We start from the raw sequence: 27,984 nt of genomic DNA, 5'->3' as shown, positions 1-27,984 counted from the left end.
GAAGAAAGCCTGCTTCAAAGACCTGACCTACAGCGGAAGCTAACAATTCTGTTACTTTGACTGAAAAAGGGGCGTCCCCGCAGACACCACCTTGACGTCTTTGTACAGGTGCACCGGCTCGTAGTCGATGTTGTTCTTCAGGAAGTGCTCGTTCACGCAGGACAGGAGCGTCATCTCGGGCAGCGAGAAGATGTCCATGAACTGCTTCATGGTGTTGCCGTGAGAACTCTGCAGGGGGGCGGGGAGCGTCAGACCCGGGTCACCCCAGCAGAGCCCCACACTTCACTCCCACATTTCACTCCACATTTCACTCCCTCCCCACCACAAAAGAAAATTCTCACGATCAAATAGCAAAACTGCACCTTGTTTCTTATCACTCACAGCAGCACTGACTCCTGTGCCCTGGCTCATCCAAGGAAATGCCCGCCCCCCGAAAGTCCTGCCACCTCCCCCCTTTCACTCTCCTTTGCACCCTGTCCAACTTCCAGCTCACGCTCTCCCCTCCTAAGCGGAGGAAGGCCAGCACCTTCCTGTGTTCATGGGGACCCCAGGAAAGCCACTTACGAGCTGCAAAATGTGAGCACCGCCCCCCGCCCCCACCTAGGGCCTGACTAGGGCTTATAAGGGGCCTTTCCCTGAAAGCCTGTGAGTTACACTACGTTGCCCAGCTGGTGAGCACCTTCCATTTCATTTTAGCAGTGCAAACAAGAGAGAGCATCACATGGAGCAAGCAGAACTCCTGAGAGCAAAGAGGACTGCAGAAGGCAGAACAGCCAGAGCTCCCCAGGGGTCCCACAGGACTTGCATGCGGTGTCGGGCATCCTGGAGCCCTGTTTCAGGGGAGGCAATGGCTACACACTGACAGCCCCCGATATTCAGTCCAATATTCAGTGGGGGCACACCAGGCGGTGGTGGCAAGCAGGCACAGGGCAAGAGAAGTGTGAGCAGGAGAGCTAAGGAAGAGAATCATGACCAGCCCGAGGGGGACCCTTCACGCCCAGGCACCCTAAAGTCCGAGGTCTCTCCAAACCCAAAGTGCCCTGCCAATTCGCCATGACCAGAAAGTCTAGCTGCTCCAGGGCCTCGATCCACCAGGTCAAGGACAGAGAAGGAAGAAGACAGGCTGCTTAGACCCTACAGCGCTTCTCACTACCTTTCCGTAGAAGTCGCTCATCTGCTCCAGAGGCACGTGGGACCCCTCGTACATGTCGATGACTTCTTCATCGGGGACCACGGAGAGGCCTCTGGAAAAAGCACAGGGCTGCAGTTACGGAGCTGCAAGACACAGCGCCGACCCCCAGGCCTCTGCGAAGGGCCGGGGCTGTGTAGGGACATGTAAATGCTGGCACAGGGAGCGAGGCGTGCACAGGTGGGCGCTACAAGTCCGGGGAAGATGCTGAGGGGCTTCTGCGGAGTGAGGTCTGAGGGCCCTGCCATGGTGGGGGGACACAGCGCTCGCCTACCCCTGCCCACGAGCAGACAAGTTGACACAAGCTATGCAACCTCTATCGACTGGCATATTCTGGAGAGAGGTGGAAGTGCTCTGAAAAATCAGAATTTCCATGCCAACTTATGTGATGACCTCCCTTTTTTTGTAATATCAAAATATTCTAAGCAACCATCAGCTTGCAACCGGATTGCCTCAGCCTCATAAGGCGCTGCCTGGCTCAGGCGAGCAAGCGCTGCCCCAAGGCAGAACATTCCTCTAGAAAGCAAAAATTAATATTACAACTGGCTGATTAATAAAAGCAATTATAACACAATCAATACTGTAAAAGACAAGGCAGTATAGAACATGCTAGAAAATAATTAAAGTTCTTTTACTGCCGGGACGAGAATCCACATCTTAGCGCTCTACTCTCTTACGTAAGCTTTTATTGCTCAGTCTTTAAATGAGGAATCTTACTATCTCCCTTAGTGATTTATCTACCAGAAAAGTCCTCCACCCTAGTCCTTGACTTTACCCTCTAAGATGTCTCCAGTAAGAATGAAGATCATTAAGTAGCATTTAAGGTTTAAAGGGACTTTATTTTAGCCAATCATCACTGTAGTAAATATGACAATGTTAGCCTTAAATTTTATGAATTTATGTACCTCTCCTAACTTCAATAGATGTTATAATCGCAGCTGAAGGACAATACGACCCCAAACTATTCCTAGAAAAAAAGATGATTGTCATCTCTGAGCCCAGTTCATGTACTGACGTCCTCCCACTGCTTGCTCCTAATGTATAAAGTAAACCTCTGCTAAGAGCAGAGCAGGAAGACTTGCACCCAACTCTGACTCCTGTGTCTTCCTCATACCCGCTCCCTTTTTCTCCTTTTCCCCCTTTTCTAGGAATCTCTGCTCACCGACGCCGCTCCCACCTTGAGACCCTGCCTGTTCTGCCCCCCAATAATTAATCCGTGACCAGGGACAAAGAGTCTCCAACAACAAATGAGACAGAGACCGGTCCTGGGCCTTGCTCAAGGACCCCAAAGGGAAAAGGGACGGGGCGGGACTGGACCCCAGCCCTTGGGTTCCAGAGCCCCACTTCTTCACGGCCTCCTCCGCGAGGTGCTAGGCCTGCCTGTGACTTGCTCTGGGCTGGACTTAGGGTTTCTTGTTTAATGTTCTGTACACACTGGGGACAGAAAGGTTGGTCTGTCCCCACCATCCCCCCCCCCCCCGCCTGCAGACACTCTACCCCGAGGCTGTGGGTGCTAAGGAGGACACAGCCCAGTCGGTGAAGCCCAGGGTCTGGGAATGGCTCCCTGAGCGAACGGCCGTTTCCAAAAAGCCAAGGTAACACCTGCCACCTGCCTGCCTCCTGGGAGCAGCAGCAGATCTGCGAAGGAATCCAGCTCTTCCCCACAGAGACAAGTCGAATCTTGGCATCGGGGTGGTCTGGATCCCACACCTGCTCAGCCCCAGCGACAGGGGCAGGTGCTTTCAGCTGGGACCTAAGGGACTGTAGTTCCTCACCTGGCACCACCCACCCGTGCGCAATGAAAGAAAATGTCTGAGTGCTAGCGGTGGCCCCAGGAGCAGGAGCCCACAGACAGGTGGGGACACCAGGCTGTGCTCCAATGGGGGCTACACAACTCACTAGAGCTGGGCCACTGTCATGGATGGGTCACTTAGCACACCGAGGCACTGGGCCAATACTGTCATGCAAATGTCACCTATGTCTGATACGTTATGTTAATGAAAAAATATAATGTCAGCCTCTTTCCTGTGCTTCCCACCCTCTATTAATTTTTTAAGATCTCCCAGTGGGTTCCAGAATGTCCAGCCTGCCAGCTTGATGAGCTTGTTACAACTACTGGCCTTTGAAAACCAAAGAGGCCCAGGATTTGCCCTTATCTTTGCCCCAGAAATCAGATAAGGCTGGTACTGAGTCAGCTCCCCCTGCGCCCACCGTGACCTTGGCAAGCAGCGGCGCTGGCAGCCTTCAGGGGCACGTCCTCGGCTTCTACGCTCGGGCGGGAAAGAGAAGGAAAAGAACTCCAGCAGTTGGGTCATTTCTGCACCCCCATTCGCCCCTTCTGCCACACAAGCTGCACACTGAGAGCCCCAGTGCCAGAGTGAACCCAGCTCAGAAGCAGGAAATTGGTCTCTGCAGTGTCTGCGACCCTGGGGTGGGGTGCGGGGGGGGCAGCTCCCAGGGACACAGCCGCTCAGGGCACCGCCCCCGAGGCCGGGGCAGATGCTGGTACGTGGATGCCGCCTGACCGGCGTTGAAAACTACTTTACACGACCCAGAGGGGTGAGGAGCACCGTTTGGAGCAGGGCTGCGGGTTCCGACCCCAGTTCCTTTCCCTAGCAGGAGTATCACCCTGGTGAGCAATTTCACCTCTCTAGGTCTCAGCGCCACTTTCAAACAGAGACAAGACGATCATCGTGGGAACCTGCTGGCGGCACTGAGCGAACTTAGTCTGACTCTGCTCAGAAAGGTGCCCGGTAGGCGGCGAGGGCGTCTGAGTTGAGCCAGTAGAGTCACAGCCGGGACGACCTAGCGCTCACCAGGTACCCAGGAGGATGTTAACGCCTGGGCACAAGCTGGGCCTCCAGTGGAGAGTCACACCATCGTTTTCGGTGTTACAAAGATTCTTGTATTTCTAGTAAGTCTCGGGAGAGGGCTGATTTTCCAAACTTCCAAGGAGGGAATAAGAATCATCCCCTTCCTCACCACCCCAGCCTCCTCTGGGGACCCTGACTCAGCTGGCTGGTCACCCCCTCTGGAGGCCAGTCCTCCCCAGGGTCCTCCAGGGTGCACTCCCGTCATCCCCTCAGCTTCGGTCACTGCTGGCCCCACACAGCTTCCCCAGCACACTCCCCACTCCGGGGCCACCCCCGTGGACCAAGACCTCCGCTCTGAGCATAGTCGCGGGCCTCGATAAATCTCCACTGAGTAATTCAAATATATATTCTACAGAAGCATCTGCCAGTAGTATCGAAACCCAGAGTCACTTCGGGTAATTACAGCAGTCCCCCCCACCCCGTCACTGCCCTAAAGATCCACCTCCCCCTTCTAGGAAGTAATCCCTAGAACTAGTTTCTTGGTACTTTTCTAGAAACAGCCAATGTGTACATGAATATACATGTAACTCCACAGGTCATTTTTTTCACACATGGCAATGAAAACATACACACTTTCATACAGCCGGCTTCTGTCACTTAGCAGCCGCCTTGGAAATTACTATCAATACATTTCATGCTGCTCTATTCTTTATTGCTGCTGCTCAGTTATATTATACATATATATCTATGAGTATATATAAGTACATTGTCTTAATTCACACGTGGCCATTTTTAAGATACTTTACTAATATCTGCTTAAAATAGGTGTATATTCTTTATGTGAAGTATGCTGAAAAATAAATGAGTTAATAAATTAATTAACCTCCTCTTATGCTTACCTATAGACAGTTCCCAGCTGGATGTAATGAAAAGCATCAATCTTCATCAACACTGCCTTCAGAAACAAACACAGACACATGTGAATAACACCCAACAATCTGTGTATTTAACAGGCCCGTGGGTGCCAATCTAAACCCTCATGGCATGAGGCCACAGTGACAAAGGAGCACGGGTCTGCTCCTAAAAGTTTGCTTATTGACTCAAGCACCATGCAACCTGTAAGGAGATGACCTGTCTGCAGGAGAAAAAAACAGACATAACAACTAATTCCTCCCCAAAACATCAAAACATGCTGTGCTAGAAATAAAAAGCAAATCGCAAATGGCTAAGTGTGCTCGCACTTTTAATTACCTCGTCTCTTCAGGAGGACTTTATCCAAAGATGATTTGAGTGATTCAGTTCCGCACTCCCAAAGAGCACGATTTAAAAGCCAATTTACATGTTCAGCAAAGAAAAGCAGCAACGGTACATTTTATTCCCAAATACCCATAAACTGCAGGAAAACACGAGCATCGAACCTACCCGCTGCACATCGTAATGAAGTCCACGGATGGCGAAGTTGGGGTCATACTCATACTTCCTGATTTCCACGGGGTACTAGGAGGGGAGGAACCGGTTTTAGCCAACAAGGTCCTAAGTTCAACATGTACCTAGACTGGGTCCTGGAAAGGGCCAGATGGCTGCTGCGCCCTGGGGGGAGGGGGTCTGAAGGCCACCGCCGGGCCCCGGCTTCCACACCCGCATCCTGGCCGCAGAGCCCCTGCCCGGCCCTCCCTCCCTGCCCAAGCACATATGGGGACTCATGCCCCCCATTCTCTCTTCTCAATTCCCCCTCTGCCGAGATGCTCCAATTCCCAAGCCCTAGAGACACAGCTGCTTCCACCTTGAGGGCTGCAGGTTGCGGAGGAGGAGCTAGAACGTGCTCTGGACCAGAAGCCAGACGTGTTCCAAGAGGCTGTCGAACATGGGTGAAGTTCAGCGCCTCCACGCGGCAGCTCCCAGAGACCCAAGGTGCAGAGGACCCCTCCATGTCATCTCCATGGCTCTTCTCATCTGGACAGCAGGCTGCTGCTCACCCCATGGGCTGGGAGACCCCATTCGACCCTTTCCCAGTTACTGCACCAACGCTCTCACTCAGGACAGACACACCTTTGCAGGCAGCTCTGCTCCCCTCGTATTTCCAGGTCATTCAGTCACTGCTCAAGTGACATAACCCAGCCCGCTCCTTATCTTGTGCACCAGACCTGCAAGCCCCTGCCTCCCTCCCCGTCTCAGAACTAGGACAGCAGCCACACACACACACACACGTGGGCATACTGGGCACCGTGTCTGTGGCTAGTCTGCCCAATGTATGGATGGGTGGGATGGAACAGGCTGGCCTGGGCCACACAGCAGGGTACGGTGCAGCGGAGAGTCAGGCCTTCAGCCCTAGCCTGCCCTCCACCCCCAGAGCACAGACCTACAGGGACAATTTCTACTCCATAGTGTAGCAAGGCTGTGCCGTCAGATCTCCTGGCCATGCTGTGAAGTCACCCTGAGACAAGCGCCAGACCACAGGAGAGCCTGCTGCCCCACGGTCCTGGCTCTTCACGGGCCGGGGCGCACTGTGAAAACACGTGCCGACAGCACCGAGAGGCAGCAACTGTGTGCAAGTCTGCAATTCACGCTGCACGAAGCGCAGACGCCAGAGTGACACTTGGGCTCATTTACCTGGCAGCTGCCCATGGACCAAGAGATCACTCAAGTGCCTGCTCTGGGGCGTGTCCAAGAAGCCTGCAGTGTGCCCCAGACCCAGGCATGCACCCGCAGGCCCACACACAGCAGCTCAGCCCTGCAGGGAGGCCCTGGAGCTTCACGTGTGCCCGGAGCCTCTGCCAACTCGGGATGAACGAGGGGTGGCACCAGAGGAGGGGGCTTGGCCTGCACTGTGGCCAGTGTGGCACAGTGGGCTCGACAATTTCTGCAACTGTTATATTAACTCCTCACCACACCCACCTGGAGACGCAGGCCATTTTAATGTTGAATGATCTGAGGAGAAGCGTCAAGGAGTTTGCCCGGGCTCCAGGGAGACACAGAGGTGGGGCCAGGACTGGGACCCAGACGCTGGCAACACACCACATCCAGCCTTGCACTCTGCAATCAGCTCTGAACCCTGCCGTGCCTGGGCCGGCCCTCAGCACCTGCCACTCAGCAGGAAACCATGGAAACAAGCTGGGGGGCCAGTTCCCAGGGAGGGAACACGGTCCAGCACCATGCCGGTCTCAGCGGAGAGATGGTGAGGTGACTCCGCGCGAGCTTTGCTCTCCGCAAGGTCTGCAGAGCAGTCAGGCGGCTCCTGCCTCGCGCCAGCTCTATCTGGGCTCCCCCGCGGGTCACTGAGTCGCAGGGACACACGGCCCTGCACAGCTCGCGTCCCTGCCTGCCACGGCCTATGTTCTCCGGAAGCCAGCCCGACAGGCCCACGGCGCTTTCCGGGGTCGTAGAGGCTGGCGTGGACAGCCTGGAAAGCCGACAGAAGCAGCAGAGAGCTGCCTGAAGCCTCAACAGGGAAACATGGCGGTGGGGAACACCCGAGGGGCCAGGCGTGAAGTCCGGCCTGGGGGTCTAGGTGACCACAGCAAGGTCGCCTTTCTCTCGGTGAGCCTCGGTTTTCCCATCTCCAACACAACGATGACAAGAGTCCTATCCGATGAGAAAATGGAGAGGATGAAGTCAAAACCACACGCAGGGCCTTCAGGACCGGCTCCTGCACACCGCAACTATGCAGGAAAACGGAGCCACGTGGAGAGGCTGCGAGCTGGGGGTGGAGGGGGTGGAGGGAAGGGTAGGGGGGGAGGGTGGGTGTTAGGGGAGGGGTAGGGGACCAGCTTCGAGAGTCACTGTCCTGAGAGTCACTGTCCTGAGTCGCTGCTCTCCTGTGGGGCTCTAGGGTGTCGCTCGGCCTCCCTGGGCCTCTTCCTTTGTGTGGGAACATACATGGTTGGACTGGGGTGATCCCTCTGCCCCTTCACGGTGATTTCCCATACCACCAGCTACTCCCCCCCACCCCACCCCCACAAAGCATCTCTGGCCAAACTTCCCCCCATCGCCTATGGCTGTATATTCCGAACTCTTCATTGTTCAGAAACTTTCCATCAGCCTGAAAACTATGGCTCACCGAGGTTTCTGAAGGTGAAGGTGCCTGATGTATTTAAAAGCAGTAAGTCGTGCAAAAGACAAAAGACGTTTACTTGGCTTTTGTACTAAAACCCCTACCTGGGCCCCGTCTGGTTTCCTTCAGTACCTGGATTAGCTCCAGTTCCAGAAGGAGCAACCTAGAATTGTAGGTCAGTTTGTGCAAACAAAGTCTCCCCCTGAAAATGCTACAGAAAGGTCCAGGGCAGCTTCAAGCTGTTACTGAAACAGAGCAGAGCTGGGAGCCTCCTGCGGGCATGATTCCGCGACTCTGTGGCTCTGCCATGCACCCCCACCTGGCTAGTCAGAGTTCTGGGTGCAGCAGCAGCCTCTATATCACAACGGCCGTGAGCCTATAAATATATCTGTTTTCCAAAGGTCTTTAGTTAAGATATTTTAAGTAGCTAATTATGAGTCTATTTAAAGGCAGGGCAGAAGGGCATAAAAACAAAGCTTTCCGGTTCGCCAACACCCACACAAAACGTGACGTGGGGGGGTTAAAGAACCTGCATTCACGTGGTGATGTCACACCAAGCACAACACCCCCTTAACTGGAGCATTCAACAACGGCATCGAGTGTGTGCTGACTTCGCACCCTGGCCAAGGTCTGGGAATACAGCCGTGAACAAAACTGGTGCAGTCTCTGTCCCTGACAAGCTTCCATTCTCCTCTGGGAGGCAGACCAGAGACAAGTAACCCGGCACGGAGCTCAAAGACAAAAACAAATGCCATGAAGAGAATGTGGGACCAGGGCTCGGAGCCCTGGCAAGCGGGGGGCGGCAGCACGTGCGAAGGCCCAGAGGCAGGAGGGTAACCACGGCTCCGGAGGCAGCAAGGAGGCTGGTGCAGCGGGAGCAGAGTGAGGACAGGTGGAGCGGGCGAGGGAGCTGAGCTCTTGGGCGACAGAAGCAATGAAGACACAGACCCAGTTACAGCCCTATATTTTTGTATTTTCACATTTGTAAAAGCTTTTTCTTGCAAAAAGCAGAAAGCGAGAAGGTAATTTACAGGGGTTGGAAGTTTTACATTTGCTCTTGGGAAGATGCTAAATTGCAAACTTACTGGTTCGATTACTGTGCATCTCAAAAGCAGAAGGCGGGCCCTCCCTGGTGGCGCAGCGGGATAAAGCACAGCACTAAGAAGCTTAAGCCACTTCCACATGAGTTCGATTCCCGCCTGCCCCGGAGGTGGAGGTGATCCACATGGCGCAGCAGACCTCTCCTGACAGGCCCGCTGCTCCCCTCAGCAGTGGACTTCATCATTCTGCCTGTTCTGCACCCCGCTCTGTCTGTGGTGAATCCTCTCACCCTCCGCATCTCTGGCCTGTACCCCAGGACTGTATGAGTAAATAAATAAATCTTTAAAAAAAAAAAAAAGCAGATGGCTTTCCATCCCTACAAGTACATTTAGCAGGAAGAACGGCAGCAAACTCAGTGCATGTTTGAAGAACTATTTTGTTTAATCAGAGCAGGAGAAAAATCTGCATAAGCATAATTGATTCTATTAATACGCCAGAGATAATTAGTTCTATGACTTCTTTTCTTTTATCAAAGCAACAAACAGACATAATGGGAATGAGGTTCCAACCATCTTAAATTTAGATGCTTTTCCAATCATGACAGCACTTTTCTTCCATCTAGTTCATCTCTCTTTGCCCTGAAATTTCATAAATTATTGATCTTCATAAATGTCTTGCCTTCTTGTATATTTCATTTTCATCTGAATAAGAGGGAGAAGAGAATGTGTTCATCCCACAAGGAGTCAGGAGGGAAAAAATTGTGACAAGAATTGGAAAAGGAGGGACCTGAATCCGCCTGATGGCCCCGCCTCCCGATGGCCCCGCCTCCCGATGGCCCCGCCTCCCGATGGCCCTATTCTTGCTGGTCCAGTTGGCTTAGGCTCCTCACTGATCTCTGAGCTGCCACTTCCTTGGCTGTACAGACAGGAACTGGGCAGAAAGTCATACTCACAAAGGCTGGCGTCTGTTGTGTGCTTTCTGTGTGCCAGGCTCTTTATATCAATTAATACTTTTATCTGTGCCCATTACACAGAGGCAGAAACTGAGACCCAGAGAGAAAGGAGATGAGCTGCTTAGGCCAACCTAAGAAATAAATGGTGAAAATCAGGTTTTGATTCCCCAGGGTCTGACTCTGGACTCTGCTTTTGGCACTGCCAGCCCATCAGAAGGCTGCTGTTAGAATCAACTTCATTTAATAAGTGTTATCATTTAATAAGAGTCACAGAAAATGCTGCACACACCTGGGAGTAGAGGGCCAGCACTAAAGCAACACCTCTTCAGCGCAAGCTCACAGGGGTGCAAGAGAAAAGGTGCGGGCTGGCAGGAAGGACAGGAAGGGCAGTACCACCAGCTCTTACTCTGTTTCAATCCTCAAAGTAAAGGGAAAGGACCAGGGGTTAGATGAAGAGAAAAGTCTCCTGAGCAAACAGAGAAATGCTGCAGAGTGGCAAGTGACTGGACAGTTTTTATGTCTCGTGAGGTGACCATTAATCAAAGAAAGCTGTCAGGAAGGGCAGGTGATTCTTGGCAAATGCCATTTTGAACAAAGACAAGGTGCTCGTTAAACTCACTGATAACCACAAGCAGGGGGAACTAAAATGTGCTGGAACAAAGCGTCGGGATCCAAACCAATGTAAACTGTGGCAGCATTAATAAGAGTATGGTATCCAGAACTGGGGAGGTGATGGTCTCCCTCTACTCCACACTGCAGTAGTATCAAACCTCACCTACAGGAGTAGTATCAGTTCAGATACGTACATGTGAGAAGGAAACAACTAGAACACAGTCAGAGGAAGGGGGTTAAGATGATGAGAAAACTAGAAATGAGAATGGCTAAAAGACAGGGAATGATCAGCCTGGGAAAAACAGAGGTCTATATAACACCCAGCCCATTGCTCATAGGATAAAACACTAGCTTTCAGGATCTGGGCTTCTGGGTTACTCACACTCACCCATTCAACCCACCCCAGCCCTTCTGGAAACTCCTTCCCGCCAGTGAAATACCACCTAGTTTGTTGTTTCCCCAACTCCCTCAGACAGAGGTTGTTCCAACCATCCCCGACACATATCCAGCACTCCATTCAGGTCTGGAGAGGCCTCCTCCAGGGCACATAGTTCTTCAACGGCAGGGCTGTGTCCTAAACACATTCACCCCCTGCCTGTGACACAGAAGAGGGAACACACAAAAGGCTAAGGGACCGGTGAAAAGAAGACAAGAAACCAGAAGGCACAATTGTTCCTCTAAGGAAGAAGTTCCCAGAAGTCAGAACTGTGCCCTTGAGTGAGGGGCTTAGGGACCCCTTATGAGCTGCATTCCCTGGGGCACTGCAGGGGCTCCCAAGGGCCCAGACCAGACCACCTCATCCTTCTCCTCCAGGCTCCTTTAACGTCTGGATGAGGAAAGAGCTACCCAGAGAGATGAGCATTCCTTGTTGTATAGGCTTTCAGTAGTTCTACCAGCTGAGGCTCTGCTAAAGGGTAACCTGGGACAGTCTTTTGTTAAGGTGAGCAAGTTAAAGGCTTTCATTTGTAAAACAGTGTCTTCTGGGCACAGTTTCAAGTCTGCATGCAGGTAAATAAGCTCTGGAACTCTACCACAGAGCACAGAGCCTTCAGCTGACCATATCGTGTGGCACACTCAGAATCTGCCGATCAGACCCATCTCATGTTAAGTGTCCTTACCACACACACACCAGTAATAACAACAAAAGGAGCAGGAGGAAATTTTGGGAGGTGATGGATAGTGTATGACCTTGGTCATGGTTTCACAGACGTATTCTTATCCCCAAACTCAATGAAACACATACATTAATACACATAGCACACGCATGCTAATCAGACCTCAGTGAGGTCCGGTTTTTTTATTTCCTTAAAAAGCCATCTTCTAGGTAGAGTCATCAGAAGTAGAATAAAGTCCACACATCCATCTGCCAGCAACTGACTAAAATGACACTTTATGTACCAGGCACCAGGCCAGGTTCCAAGCTGTTCACAAATGTCGAAGGGGGCGGGAGGAGGACAGATGTCCCAGTGATCTTACCCTGTGTTCATTGATGAGAAGGTCGCGGGCAGCATTAAATATCAGGGTGTGGAGGTGCTTGGAGTAAAACACCAAGGTGTAGTCATAATCAAAGCCGTAGATTTCAATATCCGACAGGCTCATTTCATTGTTTGAGAAAATAGCATCTGGATTCAACAAGTTGCTCATGATTGAAGGCACCAGTTCTGGAGGAAGAGGGAAATGAAAGAAATGCATTACACCAGACAACTAATAGGGGTGAGGATGACCACTGAACACAAGGAGGCGACCAAAGGCCAAGAGTGCTTTGTTCTACCTTAAAAACATTACACTGAGTGGAAAAAGCACTCACCAAAGGCAAAGGCATGTGGCTACAACAGAGAGACCACAGAGACAGAAAGGAGAGGGGGGGACGGTCTAGGGTGGGGAGCTGCTGATCCCTCTTGGGGTCACAGAAATGTCCTGAGTTGATTATGGGCTGGTGTACAGCTGTTGTGGACAGTCTACTAGAGGGTGGATTGTAGGTATATAAATAATATCTAAAACTGTTACTAATAAGGACTATTTGCTTCAACACCACAAAGAGAACTGTCTTTTGTTTTTTGTTTTTTGTTTTTTAAACACAAGCCAGCTCTGGATCTTCGAAGATGAACATATAAGCAATTAAATATAAAAAGAACACGTCATCTACCAGAAAGAGAACTGTTCACAGTTTATTTGCTGCCAAGATTCTATGTATATGTCTTACATACATAAGACATATACTGATACTTATGAAATGTATCAGTATATGCTATGGGTGAAGCTCTCTAAATTTAATATTCTATAGTGATTGTAATCTCCCATGGATAGACTTTCTGAGAATATATCTTATGACATAGATTACATTACATACGAAATCATTACATTTTATCACACTGGCATGTGATAATCAACCTTCAACTGTTACTGCTTTTTCCTCTTTTTTTTTTTTATTTTACAAAAGTTTATTTTTACATCATTTTGTACATTTTTTTTTTCCATCTCAATTGTAATCCCCGTGGGTTTCCCATCACCAAGTCACCCATGTGCCATCACCATAATCCCATGCATTTCCCTCCCTACCCCCCGTTTTTAATCCCATTCCCCACTCCACCCCCGTAAAATGTCTCTGGCATATGGTTGTTCATTATTTTTGTTATTTTCTCGCCTAGTCCATTATACTCCTGCTGTGAGTGAAACCATCCGGTATTTTTCTTTCTCTTTCTGGCTTATCTCACTAAGCATGATCTTTTCCAGCTCCATCCAAGTTGCTGCAAAAGACATGTGTTTCTTTTTTGGTTGCTGAGTAATATTCCATTGTATATATGTACCACTTCTTTTTTATCCAGTCATCTACTTTTGGGCATTTGGGCTGCTTCCATGTTTTTCCAATTGTAAATAAAGCAGCAATAAACATGGGGGTACAGGTATCTTTTTCAATCAGTGTTTTTGTGTCTTTTGGGTAGATACCTAGGAGTGGGATTGCTGGGTCGTAGGGAAGCTCCATGTTTAGCAGTTTGAGGAACTTCCAAACAGTTTTCCATAGTGGTTGTACTAGTTTGCATTCCCACCCAGCAGTGCAGGAGAGTTCCTTTTTCTCCACATCCTCGCCAACATTTGTTGTTGCTAGTTGTTTGAAGATGTGCCATTCTCACTGGGGTGAGGTGGTATCTCATTGTGGTTTTAATTTGCATCTCCCTTATTACGATTGCTTTTTCCTCTTTTAAATAAAAAATAACACTGCAATGAACATCCTCCTAAGATAATGTTAATCTTTGCCCTTCAGATAGTTTGTCAGAAATGTCATTAACCCCTAGAATACCATCAGAGTCCTTAGCACTCAGTGCTAGTTTGGAGTTTCTTAGTTGGCAGTTCTATTTGTAAGCATTACAATTTCATAACTGCTATCCTTTCTTGGAGCTTTTTAAAAACTCACTCTACCTTATAAATACCCATCAGTCCACTGGCCCCTTTTAAAAATCAAGAGCACAATGTTAGTAGTTCTATGTTTCCAATATCTTAAAACATTTTGCTATTTTATCCTTTTGGGGAATTATTCCATCATGATCCATCAATTATCCCCCGTGATTTTTTTAGAAAGGCTCAATTTAGAGAGTAGGAATAGGACAGATCACCTAAGATGGCCCCATTGTGAAGTAAAGCATCAATATAACATCATCCTCCAGAGTTTTTCATTGCACTGCTCAGAGTATTACATCATTTTCAAGAAGGAATGAAAAGAAATCTAAAGAGTTCTTCACAGTCCTTTGCTTTCACTTTCATGGAATACAGCCATAGATTCATCATTTTTTCATGTTCTATCTATAATGTCAAAAGAATAAAACCAGCAGAGGAAGACAGTTCACAAGTATCAGTGAGTCAGAAGACGAATGCTGAGGGTGGATCGCAGCTCTCCGGAGTCTAAGAATGACAGAGAAGTAGGTCACGTAAGTGAGATCTCAGATAACATGTCTTCAGTGACCGTATTCTAGGTGAGACTGAGGATCCAAACAGAAGAAAGAAATTGAGGATGAAAAACTGAACAATACATATCTGGAGACAAAAAGGATAATGTGCTATTCTCCTCCACTTAGTGTGCTCACAGGGATCTTTAACTAGGAAGAACCTCGTTGGGCAATTACTTTGTGACAAGAACACAGACTGCCCTACTTTGTGAAGAGATCTCCAGGTGACAGTATGACTTCATCATCTACGGTGCACCAAAACCTCCGTGAAACAGCACACAAGTAGACACATGCTGCTGACAGGACTTTCTTGACTCAGTGATCAAGGATTGACTCCATTTTATTTAAAAAAAAAAAAAGCATCTTTCTCAAATCCTTGTCGAGGCTCATGATCATGGGGAAGGGAGTTGAGTGCAAGAGTCTGGATTCAGGTTGCTGGGTTCAGCAAAACCTTGCACCAAAACCTCCATGAAACAGCACACAAGTAGAAACATGCTGCTGACAGGACTTTCCGCAGACAGGTGCAAAACCCCAACACGAGTATGCACAAATCAAGCTGACCGCATCCTACTACCAAAACCCACACGGTTGCATTTCAGCTGCTTTCCATACACCCAGGACCACTCCTGGCTTCATTGTAACTACCATTTCCTAAGCACTTGCCATGGCCTACACGTTGTCATAAGCTATACTACCATGAAATGCTTACAACAACCTTAGGGTGTCTTGTGTCCCCATGTTATACATGAGTTCGCCTGAGGCATGAGGACAGAATTTGCTGGTGTCACACAGCCACTACTGAGCAGGGCTTGGAATTGAACCCAATAGCCTGAATCCAGACTCTTGCACTCAACTACCTTCCCTATGATCATCGGCCTCAACAAGGATTTGAGAAAGATGCCTTTTTTTTTTTAATAAAATGGAGTCAATCCTTGATCACTGAGTCACCACTGCTTCCCCGTCCTTTATGCCCACTTCTTTTTTTAGCAGCAATGGCCCAGTATCCACTTCCACTCTAAGGGGCCTCCTGATATACTCGAAAGATGAAGCTGCTCTTGCAGGTGACCACTTCAATCAGGGGACGGTGCCAGCGACAATAACATCTTCTGAGCTTGGAACTTGGAAGCTTTGAGAACCTAACCGGAGCTAGAGAAAAAGCCTGTCTCCAGAAAAACACATGCAGATTTTGCCAAAACTTTCAGAGACTTGACTCGAAGCCCCTCGTGGTCTTGAGTCTTGGCCACATTAGGCCACCTGAAAGCCAGCCCTGCCACCTCGCAGACTCTCCAGGCCAATGGAGGCCAGCCCCCGGATGCCCCTCTCTCCCACTGACGACCTGAATGTGGCCCTGAATGTGGTCGAATGCGCAGACCACCTAATCAGTCAACACACACCAATAATTCTTTTTCTTTAAAAGATTCTTTTGTCAAAACGAATGAGACAAAACCTGAGTTTGCTGTTTGGTTCCTTTGGTAAATAAGACTGAAACCAGGTCAGGGAAGCAGCAGGCTGCAGGTGGACCGTCCACAAGAATCGTGCAGAGCTGCCAGGCATGCAGGCCGGGCATGCAGGGCCAGCCGGCTCCTCGCCTCCTCACCCAGGGCCCTGCTATTTTCTGAACATGACCGCCCTGGCCACGTAAGAGAAGGGAAGTGGGATCCCTGACCGGGCGACCGAAAGCCAAAAGCTCCACTTTCCCAAATGACCTTTCCAAGGGAGTCCTAAGGGCCTGTCTCAGGAAGCTTATATTTAGACACACTACCGGTCTAAAGCCTCCCTCCCTTTCCACCACATGCGAAGCAGCCACGGAACCCCCAGGGAACACCGGAGAGATGGAGAGTCACGCCACGGCCAGCCCATCTCTGGGGGGGCGGCCAGCTGCACTCACGGCAGGTGCGCCCGCTCATCCGGCTCAGCTGGGCTGCCGGAGTTTGCCCACCCTCGCTCTAAACACCAGTGATGGCAAAAATTCAAAAGGTTCAGACACCCTGAAAGGGTGCAAAGAACAAACACGAGTAATCAGAAGGCAAGAGAAGGCCCTGCTCTGACAGGGAGAAGCCTCCTGCCTGTCTACACTGAGACCGAATGTAACAGCGGCTCTGGACGAGTCGCTCAGTGCCGGGCAGGCACAGGAGAGGGACCCAGTTGAGAAAGTTAAGCTCCTTCTGGCGTGGTACGTGACGACAGAAGGCTACACAATCGCACACAGACGTGGAGACCGCGCTGGGGCCCAAGGTGGGTCTGAGCACGCAGGGCCCGGGGGGTGGCTGGACCACCCCCTGGAGAGCTGGGCATCGTGCTGATCGACCCACGGGGAGAATTTGGGATGCGGGGGCTGTTTGTTTACATTGCGGCGGAATATGCAGAGCACGAAATGGATCGTCTAAACCATTCTAAGCTGGTGAAGTTCATGCACAGGGTCCGGCAACCATCCCTGCCAGGCTTCTCCGTGACTCCTCCAGACTGGTGCCCATGAGCCTAACTCCACAGCTGCCCCTTCACCCCCAGGCCCTGGCGACCTTCAGCTTCCCGACCCTGTGAGCCTGGCTGCTCTGGGTTCTGCATCTAAAGGGAATCACGTCTTTTTGTGACAGGTTTATATTCCATGCGGCGCAACGGTCTCAAAATTCATCATGTTACAGCGTGTGTCAGGACTCCCTCCCTCTGACCCTCTCTGAAGCTGGATGATATCCCATCCCGTGTCTGCCACGTTCTGTGGCAACCAGCCACCGGCCCCACACGTGGCTGCTTCCACCTTTGCCTTCTGTGTGCAAGGTCTTGTCAAGGCCCTGCCTCCACTCCCTGGAGGTGGGGACCCTGAGGCGGGACTGCTGCATCCTAGGGTAACCCAGTTACTAATTTCTGGCTCTAGTCACTGTATCACCTTTTTTACTTTTTTTTTTAAGATTTATTTATTGATGCATACAGAACTGGGGTACAAGCCAGAGGTGCAGGGGCAGTGAGAGGATTCACCAGAGACAGAGTGGGGAGCAGGACAGGGAGATTGATGAAGTACACGGCTGAGGGGAGCAGCAGGTGAGACAGGAGAGGTCTGCCACCCCATGTAAGTCAGCTCCCTGGATGGGGATCGAACTCACGCTGGAGTGGCTGCAGCTGGCTCACAGTGCTGCGTCCTAACTCTCTGCGCCACAAGGGAGGGCCCATTTTTTTTTTTTTTTTTACTTTTTTAAAGAGCACCAGAGAAGTCCTTCCTTACCTAAATTTTATACTTCATTACTGACAAGGCTATGAATTAAGTCAGAACTCAGAGAAGCAAGACGTTCCCGCACCTATTCCAGGTAACATTTTTAAAAGTGTAAGATCTCAGATTGGGAAGTCAAGTTTTTGCTAAGTACTTTGTACCCTGAAAGTTCAGAAACGCTAGATGGTTCTCCTTTCCTACAGGCCTCGAGCCCAACAGAGCTGTGTGCGGGGACAGAGCCAACCAGAGATGCTCGGCCCAAGAGGTATCAGGGATGTGCCCCACATCCTCAGAAAGGCAACCTGGCTTTCGCTCTGCCCTTGGGTACACGAACGACATCAGGAAGCTCTGAAAGGCCAAATATTGTACCCCAGGACACAACCCCTGCTCTCTGGCCAACGCACGGTAGGCAGAGGTAACATGGTCACTCTGGACCAGAGCACACACCCTGACCCCGCCCGCTGTGCCTATCACAGTGCGGGAAAACTGAAGTGACTCCATTTTGTATGAATGTCATCTGAGGCCCGAGATGCTAACTGTCTACCCTGGGAAGACAGTCGATTTCCCCTGTGTTTCTTTTATATGCATTAACCTACACTCATGAGCCATTCCAACCTCTATTTCCAAAGATACATGTGACATGTACCCCACTCATGTGGCATCATTAGTCCCACAAGATGACCCCTGTCGGGGTGGGTGGTATGGACTCTGCCTTCAGGGCCAAGGGCCCCCATAGGTAAGCTGCCTTTAAGAAACTTAATGGTGATTGACGGGCATGCCCGCTTCCTTCTTTGGGCTCCAACTGCCTTCTCCATTTGCGGGAATTTATTCATTCCCACAGGCACACACATGGATACACGGGTGATGGAGACCTCGCAATGGAAGAAGCCAGGAAGCCAGGTCACCCTGTGGAGGCAGCTGCCCTGGGGAGCACCTGAGGGTCCAGCAGACTGCAGAGTGAGATCCGCTTTGGGGACAGCTATCGGCAATACCCACAGGGGTCTGTGTTGTCACAGCAGCAGAACCTCACCTGTCCTGAGGTCCCTTCCGTTCCTCCAGAATGCTGGACTTGTATGGGAAAGTGCTCCTCCCCCAACATTCAGGCCTTCCAACCTTGGTGAGGGTCCATTCCTGACTCCGGGTGGAGCCCATGGGACCCAGGACACCTGGACTTCCTCACCAACAGTGACTCGCCAACCATCATCAAACAGCAACCAAAGTGAACCAGTTAAGTCTGAATGGAGAAACGTTTGGATTTGCAAAGGACCTTCAAGGGAAAGGCCGTCTTTTCTTTTGAACGTGGACCTAAACATGGCTAGATGTCCAGAGATGAGCAAGGTTACTACCAGAAAGCAGGAGGAAGAGAAGCAGATCAAAGACCGAGAGGAGCCACCCAGGGAGCCCCTCTGAACTTAGATCCAGGCAGGCTTGAAGTTGGTCCTACTTTGGGATTTTTCGATTAATCATGCCATAAATTTTCTTTTTTTTGTTTTTTCTTAGGGGCTTAACTTAAATCTATTTGAGTTGGTTTTCTATTGCTCACAGGTAAAGGAGTCCTACCTGATGTTCATTTCAGAGACAGTCACTCAAAGTGCATACTGCCTACAAATTTTAACTTTTAAACCTGGCATCAGACAGTCCACATTTACCCTTCACTCCATCTTCCCATCTCAAATTCTCCTTCATTTGCCCTGTTTTCATCAAAATATGTGATCTTCTACTCTGTGTTCTCCAGAGTATACTGTAATTGAGTACATGAATTAAATCTGTCTAGAATATTCTGTCTCTCTGTCTCACTAAGTAAACAATGGTTAGCTCCCAGGGCAGAGACCAGCCAGGATTTGGCTGTAAAACAAACACCACGTGAGTCAGAGTTAATTTTTTTAACTCAAAAAATTTTAATATTAAAAAGGTGGAAAAAAATAAAGATTGTTATTTATTTCATCTCTGAATAGACCATAATAACTTCCCAAATGTGAAAACAACACAATAAATCACAAAGGGAAAATGACAGATTTAGAGCATAAAATTCTTAAATATCTGTGCATCAAAAAACATCAAAAACAGTAATTTGGGGGAACGGGTATGTTAAACAATAAAATTATAAGACAAACAGCCAAGGATTGATATCTTTCATATAAAAAAAATCCCATACAAATCCTAATGAAAAGTAGAACACCAGTAAGTAAATAGATAAGGCTTACAACACAAGAAAGGAAATTAAATGGCTAATAAATGTAAATATTTAACCATCCTGATTCTTAAAAAACAAAAGTAAACCATTAGACAGTTAAAAAAATAGCTCTGTATCAAAGTTCGTGGAATTACAATGGTTTTACTGGCTTTATTTCATTTATATTTTGTTCCATAATAAGGGGGTGTTTCTTGGCTAAGAAATAAAAGTAAAATGTCAGGTTCCTCCCGGAAGACTGCAGTGGCATTTTTGTGGCTGTTTCTTGAGGTCTTTCTACTCTCATTTTTTCCCCCTTTATTGAAATATCATCGGTGTACATGGTGCGTGATGGTGGGGACAGGCTCACACCTCTCCGGTTGTGTTTTTGTGGCAGAGCATAGTTGGGGTGATGGTGGCACCTGGCAGCCTCCCTCCTTCCTGTTCGAGAGGATAAATCAGCAGAAGAAGCTTTCTGCAAAGCAGCTTGGCAACGAGTCCCAAGAGCCTTTTTTAAACATTCCTACCCCCTGACCTAGGAATTCTCCTTCTAGGTCACTATGCTAAGGAAAGACTCAGAGATGCTGATGGAGATCTGGACACAAAGCCCTCACTGCAGTGGTGTTAATGAAGCAGCTCCAGGGGCAACAGGCTCCATCTGGATGCCCGAATGTACATCTCAGAGTCTCATCTCCAGAACCAACAAGTGCTAACAGGTGGTGATCTAAGAAATGTCGAAATGTGCTGGAAAGCCCTTGAAGTTTCAGTTTCTTGGTGACGCAAACCACAATGCTAAGACATTAAGATGGCAGTTTTCTTTCTTTAATTAGGATTTTTCTTTTGGGTATAAGCCCTAGATCTCCAGCTGTTTGCATGATTAAAAAGAATATACAGATCCAAAATATCTGAAGAAGAAAAGGAAATGGGAGGAAGACCTGACTTTTTCCCCCTAGGGCATGTGTAAGGTTATAAAGAAACAGAAGGAAAGCCTGCAGTGCCCCTAGGCCACACCAAATCTCAGACTCTCCCCAGCAAGATGGACCAAGTCTTCCTAGCACTAGTACTCACCAGTGCAGGCTGAGAATCAGGCAGTACCTGCCCAAGGACCTCACAAAATGTAAGTCACCAGTCAGTCCCGTTACAGAAGGAGCAAAGTGAAGATGAACAGTTTCAAAATCCCATTTCTTTGTTGGTAACATAATCCTATGTTTCAAAACCAACAAAAGTTAGAGAAGATATAAAATTGGTGTTTTCCCTGATTTGCGCCCATCTCAACTTCTGTTCATAGCTCATCACATAAGTCGTAAGTATTCATCAATTTTCAAAATACTGTATGGATGGCTCCATATTTATTTAAAATGATTTCATGTTATCTTTGCAAAGGTCCATGTAGACTGAAAACTAGGTTTGAAAAGTCCTTTTAAAAGTCTCATTTAGATAAAACTATGGGAGGAGGGACGGGAACAGGCACTTTCTGTGTCTAAGGTGAAGCAGTATTGACATTTCCCCACTATCTCCAAGGCAAATTTGCCTTAAACCTTTAAACTTCTCATCTGTAGCTGCCAAATGAAAAAGGACAAGAAGACAAACCCCTTCCAGTGACTTTCTCAGCAAATGTAGCCATGTTAAAATCCTCATCCAGCAAGGTGTGGGGGGGTGGTCACAGTCCCCTCAGTTCTGCTACTGTTGCTGAATGTGAATCTGCCCTATGGCAACAGGCAGCAAACAATGACCAGGATGAAATTTTCACCTTGTGTTTACAATATATCAAACACATGGTTGTATCCATTTAAAACACTTAATAAAAAAAAAAAAAAAAAAAAGGGAGGGAGAGCACAATAAAGGAAACAGAATTGAGAAGAAAATAATGTAACTTAAGATACAGACAATTCACAAGCTGTTACTATTAGAGAGTTTAAAAAGCTGCTTTTCCCACTCTCCCCAGTTTCTCCATCAACCATTCTGTTGTAAACCACTTCTATCTGCATGAGTCCAGTAAACAAGAGTCCAGTAACAGAAGCCAAGATGAAGCACAGAGCCCAGGGTAGCCTTTCCACAATGAAGGGGCACATCTGTGGGGTTATCTGCCCACGCACCCCAAGTCCTAGATAAGAAATGATGCCACCCCACCTCCAAACACACAAATTCTGTCCCCACAGGGCCTCCAGTCCAGCTGTTTGTCCAGATGATAACACCTGATTCTCACTGGGCAGCTCCCCACACCCCACTTCCTGGGCAGGGCCCACCTCCAGCCAGCGAAACAAGACTCCTTCCTTATTTGCTTCAGCTGGTGGCTTTATTGAGGTGCTAATTATATGTAATAATCTGCACATGAAGCATGCAGTTTGATGAGGTCCGACTATAAGCCTTTAAGCATCAACCTAATAAAGATAATGAGAATTTCTGACATCCCAAACAAATCTTCACATCCACCCTTGGGCCCACCCACTCTGCCCATCCCTTGAGCAACTACTCATCTTCTTTTGGTCAAACTTGTTTGCATTTTCTGTAAGTTTGCAAAAATGGATCACACAGCATGTTGATAAATTGGCTTTCCCACTTCCTAAACTCTGAGGAATTTTCGCAATGAGAGCTTACTGCACACCTACTATGTGCAGACACCGCAGGGGGCGCACAGGGATTATAAATAATTAAGCAGAGGCCCCGCAGTGAGCTACATCAAGAAATGCCACCCTCTTGTGTAGGTTAAGAAGACATGAGCTCAGAATTCTCTGCCCACCCCCAGGAGGCGACAATGCTGAAACTATTTTATTGCATCTAAAAAGCAGCTTTCATTATTCACATAAGTTTAGGTATTTTGCATCATCTCCAGAGAAAAACAATCCATGACAAACAGAATTACTCATTTGTATAATTAACCATGCATATGACATTTATACTCCCACCGACAGTTAAAATTGTATCTTAGTACTTTGTAAGCAATATCTGTGATTTTGACTGTCCCTTAGAAATCCATCATGCTTCCAAAAGTTCTAAAAATGAAACTATATGCAGCTACACTCGAAATAAAATTATATATATATATAAGAATGATCTGGCCCTTCCTGGTGGCACAGCGGGTTAAAGCACAGCACTGAGAAGCTAAAGCCACTTCCGCATGAGTTCGATTCTCGCCTGCCCCGGAGGAGACCACATGGCAAGGCAGACCTCTCCTGACCCGCCCGCTGCTCCCCTCAGCAGTGTATTTCAGTCACTCTGCCTGTTCTGCTCCCCACTCTGTCTCTGGTGAAGCCTCTCGCCACCCCTGCACCTCTGGCCTGTACCCCTCAGTTCTGTATGCATAAATAAATAAATCTTTTAAAAAATTTTTTTAAAAAATATATATAAGAATGATCTAATGGCAACCCAACTGTAGTCCTTTAATAAAAGGAAACCTAACCACCCAGAAGAAAAGAGCATTTGCTTCAACGGAAAAACATCCTAGAAAAAGAAAATTTACTCACATCCAAAGATCAAATACTAGGTAAACTATTGAGACTTTTTCATTGAGGAAGAGAGGAAATAGAAAGGGATAAACAGCAATGCCTTTCTATGTTGTGTATGGGACATTTCTCATTCACTAGTTCAGCTAATTTCACCAGGATTCCATAAGGTGAGTACTGCTATCCCCAAATTTCCAGATGAAAAAAATGAGGTTGGCAAGTTAACTGGTCCAAGGCTGCATGGCTGGCAAATAATAAAATGTAGATTGAATGTTTGCCACAGTACTTGGCACACAGTAGGTGCTTTTAATATGTCCGTCCCTTCTTTTCTCTACTCATCCACTCCACTCATGATTTTTCCTTGATCGGTAGTTGTCACCATATTTGGGTAAAATCACTCCCCAGCTCTTTCAGGGAATCTTTGAGATCAGAATTATTTTTATAATACGAAAGTGTGGTGGGCAGAATAATGGCTCTGGGAAGGCAGCAATATCCTAGTCCCTGGAAGCTGCGACTATGTTCCCTGACTGACGAGAGAACTAAAAACGCCTATAAGTTGATGTTAAAAGAAAGTGACCACCCTACGTCACCCTGGGGGCCCCGTGCCACCAGGAGGGTTCTTACAGGCAAGAAAGGAAGGCATAAGACATGTGAGCTTCACGTGACTGGAGAAAGACGCTGAGGCCATTGTTGGCTTGGAAAATGGAAGAGGACATAAACCAATGAATGTAGGAAGCTTCTAGAAACTGAGAGACACAGGGACTGCTATTCCTGGGGCCTCCAGAAGAGAATGCAGTCTTGCCAGTATCAGGCTTTGGACCCATGCAATACACTTCAGACTGCTGATCTCCAGGACCATAATAAAGCTGTGGTGAGTCAAAGGACGAAATCTACAGCAAATTGTCACAAGAATGGTACAAATTTAATACAGACCTCATTTACTTTTTCACTCTTGTTCTCTCACTAGTGTACAGTGAGCCTTCTGGGGACTACTTGAGGTATGATACTGCAACAGGCTGGGGCGGAATCAAATCTGAGTACTCAGCTGTCGGATCTGGAAATTTGCAAGACTATAAAACCAAGATATGCATCTAAAGTTCTTTAATATTGGAAAACAGTCACTTTTCATAAAAGGTATGATCATTTGTGTTAACTGATTTACTGTCATTACCCCATATGAATCAATAGAAATATGCTTTTAAAATCTCTCAGCTTTCATTTCTAATATAGTCACACAGTATACCTGACATATACGCAAAAACTTTGAGATCTTCAGTAATTTGAAATGTGTAAGATATCTCTGGGAATACAAGTCTGAAAACTGCTGCTACAGCACTGTCTGCCCAGGTTACTATGACAACTGAAATAGCCAGCACAAAAAACACTTGTGAAATAAATGGGCACCTGTACCACATTTTATTAATGGTGCTTCCCAAGTTCATCCTGCTCAAAGGTGCAGAAGCAACATTTCCACCTGCTCAGAGAGGGTCATCTCTAAATACAAATTAACCTTTATTCAGGCACATCAGTCACTAGCTCACCAATACACTTACAAAGTAGCTCCTCAAGGCCCTTCAAAATGACGACTTTCTCGATATGGAATCAACCCAAATGCCCAAAAGTAGATGACTGGATTAAAAAGATGTGGCACATATACACAATGGAATATTACTTAGCAATCAAAAAAGATAAACACATGCCTTTTGTAGCAACATGGATGGAGCTGGAAGGGATCATGTTTAGTGAAATAAGCCAGAAAGAAAAGGAAAAATACCGGATGGTTTCACTCATAGCAGGAGTATAAAGGACCAGGTAAGAGATCACTTTCTCAAAGAACCACCACCAAAGAACAAATATTTCCTCTAAAACCCAGTGGGTCAATCAGGTTATTCTCTGGGTCACCTTGTTACTCTCTGGACACCTCAACTACATAAAGGCGGGGTCTAAGTTGAACAAATACAAATGATAACATGTTCCCCCCTTCAACCTGCTAGTGCATTTTGTTAACCTTTGGGAAAATTACATTTTTTTAAACCTTTATTCCCTTCCTCTCAGCCCTGTCTTGTCAACATAGCCAAGGCAAAGACCAGACCCAGCCGGAACTGAGACACAGTGGACTCTGTGGACCTCCAAAGGGAAGCAGGTGCTTTTCCCACCTGAACCGGTCAGGCCAGGTGTGGCCTCCTGGGGTCCAGCCCAAGTGGCTCACTTTCAGCAAGACAGCGGCAAACCAGCAGGAGGGCAAAGCGAGCTCCCAACACTGTGCAGCTGGAGGGGACAGGAGGGTCCTGCTGGCCACCTAAGTGTTGAAGCAGCAATCACAGCGGGGGAGGGGGCAGTCAGGGTGACTCTCGGTGACTCAGGCCATCCAAAATAACACTTGGCAGCCTTGCGATCATATGGCAGACTCCAGCGGATGCCAGGAGCCCGCGAACTAACGGGGCTCTGGAAAAAGAGATTCCTCTTCCAGCAGAGGCCTGGGCTCTGAACTCCAGGGCCCTCACTGGGTCTACAGCTCTCTGCTAGTACAGGGACTTCCTTCCTGCTGGGCATGTGAAAGTTGCCTCGTGGTATCTTTCTCTCTTAAACCTTTCTGCTGGGTATCGAACTCATGCTGAAGTGGCTTTAGCTTCTTAGTGCTGTGCTTTAACCCGCTGCGCCACCAGGGAGGGCCCTAGCATGCATATCTTAAACTAGAAAACACCCCCAGACGGGGGTCTCTTCCACAAGGCCCCCCCCACCCCCCACATGTCAGTCCTCTCAAGTAGGATACAGAGAGGTTAAGGCAGTACAGGACTCATTCTGTGTAACTGTGCAAATGTGTGTATTTTTCTAAACAAAACAGTTTTCTCCAGATCCTCAGTGTCCCAGACTCCATTATTCTATTTCCCAACACATGGAAAGAGCACATTGTAAAATTAAGCATCGCTGGTTATTATTAACTTACATTCTTGCTACAAACATATATAAATATATACTTACATATTACATATTCCTGTTACAGCACACCCAAGGCATAGTCTTTAGAAGCTCTATTTTGGGGTTTTACTTCAAAAATGGAGACTCATAGTCAAATTTATCTGAGAAATGTTACACCTACATCCTCCTTGGAGAATCATGCGTTCTGCGGGTACCTGTAAAATGCTCTCAGTGTTGGAACAGGTATTTTCCACATTCCTCTAGCCATGCATCTCATAGACATGGACTGCACCAAGGAACACTGGCAACTTTGAGATGATCCACGGTTCTTCTAAGCCACTACCGCGTCTGAGGGAAGGGCCGGCAGTTCACACCGGTTCTGTGTGCCCCTCTCAGCTGGGAACGCTGAATAAATGCTGCAGCATCCTTCATTCACGCTGTTGCCAGACTCCTTTCCACAACTTAATATGCACCATAGCCCCACAGCAGAGGCCACATGTTCCAAACAGACCAGCTGGGGGGTGACTTGGAAAGGAGGGGAAACCCTTGAGGCTATCCCGTGTAAGGCTGGAGCAACTGTGCTTGGAGATCGAGAGCAGGGAGTGGGGAACACTTCCATCTGGACACAACAGGGCAGGCGCTGTATCCCCAGCAGACAGAGACGGCCAGGGACTCAAGTCAGAAATGGTGCACACAAACCACAGCCAAAAGGAAACAACAGATCACACACAAACGCAGGCACCCTTCAAAATATAGTTACACAAGGTTTCCCTAGAAGTGCGCATTCAGGAGCGAGGTTTCGCAATCTTGGTACTACTGACATCTGGGCTTGAATTAGTCTCTGGTGCAGGGACTGTTCTCTGCATCATGGGATTTTTTTTTTTAAGATTTATTTATTTATGCATATAAGAGCTGGGGTACAGGAGGTGAGGGGATTCACCAGCAGCAGAGTGGGGAGCAGAACAGGCAGATCGATGAAGTACACCGCTGAGGGGAGCAGCAGGTGGGACAGGAGAGGTCTGCTGCGCCACGTGGGTCAGCTCCCTGGGTGAGGATGGAGCTCCTGCTGCAGTGGCTGCAGACACCTTGATAGTGCAGAGACTTAACCCCGTGTGCCACCAGGGAGGCCCTGTGGGATATTTAGCAGTAATATTTGATAGAGGCCAGCAGCACCCCTTCTCTCCCACCCTGACAACCACAAAGATCCCCAGAAAATATCAAAAGTGCCCTGAGGGCAACACAGCCCTCCTCAAACTTTGGGTGAAAGCCAGAGTTCTATGGGAAATTTTTGCTAGGGCTATCACCCTGTATTTCTTTTCCTAAAAATACAAAGAACCTTTTCTGAGCAGAATTTGATAGAGGATGTGATACAAATGTGAAAATATCACATTTCAAAAAAATCTCAAGTCACAAGAAAGAAACTCAAACTGAAGGATGATTCACAAAGAGCTTGACCAGTATTGCTCAAACTGTCGAGGTCATGAAGACAGGGAACTGTCACAGCCACGCGGGGCCCCAGAGACACAAGGACCTAAGGCAGTGACTGCTCTGGACGGATCCTGGAGCAAGGCCAGGTATGAGGTTAAAGCAAAGGAACTCTGAGTGAAGGCTGGCCCTTCGTTAACACTGATTCATACACTGATTCAACGGG

The 27,984-nt window shown here is 48.2% G+C and overlaps 1 protein-coding gene across 2 annotated transcripts in view; it reads right to left on the bottom strand.

Annotated features, from left to right (window-relative positions):
* Positions 1 to 27,984, bottom strand: part of NT5DC3 (5'-nucleotidase domain containing 3) — a 47,010-nt gene that overhangs the window by 15,550 nt on the left and 3,476 nt on the right. Inside the window, exons 2-6 of one of the 2 annotated variants that reach the window (XM_004675743.1) lie at positions 12,135 to 12,319; positions 5,425 to 5,499; positions 4,902 to 4,957; positions 1,154 to 1,244; positions 91 to 228 (exon numbers count right to left, since the gene is read on the bottom strand). In XM_004675743.1, coding sequence (XP_004675800.1) covers positions 91 to 228; positions 1,154 to 1,244; positions 4,902 to 4,957; positions 5,425 to 5,499; positions 12,135 to 12,319 — 545 coding nt within the window. The remainder of the gene's footprint in view (positions 1 to 90; positions 229 to 1,153; positions 1,245 to 4,901; positions 4,958 to 5,424; positions 5,500 to 12,134; positions 12,320 to 27,984) is intronic. The other variant, XM_012720619.1, reaches the window with a different exon arrangement.

Source organism: Condylura cristata, unplaced genomic scaffold, assembly GCF_000260355.1.
Source record: "Condylura cristata isolate star-nosed mole 26May11 unplaced genomic scaffold, ConCri1.0 scaffold00004, whole genome shotgun sequence".
NCBI classification, from domain to species: domain Eukaryota; kingdom Metazoa; phylum Chordata; class Mammalia; order Eulipotyphla; family Talpidae; genus Condylura; species Condylura cristata.
The sequence above is the reverse complement of the archived record's forward strand: the minus strand, read 5'-3'. Positions and strand labels throughout refer to the sequence as shown.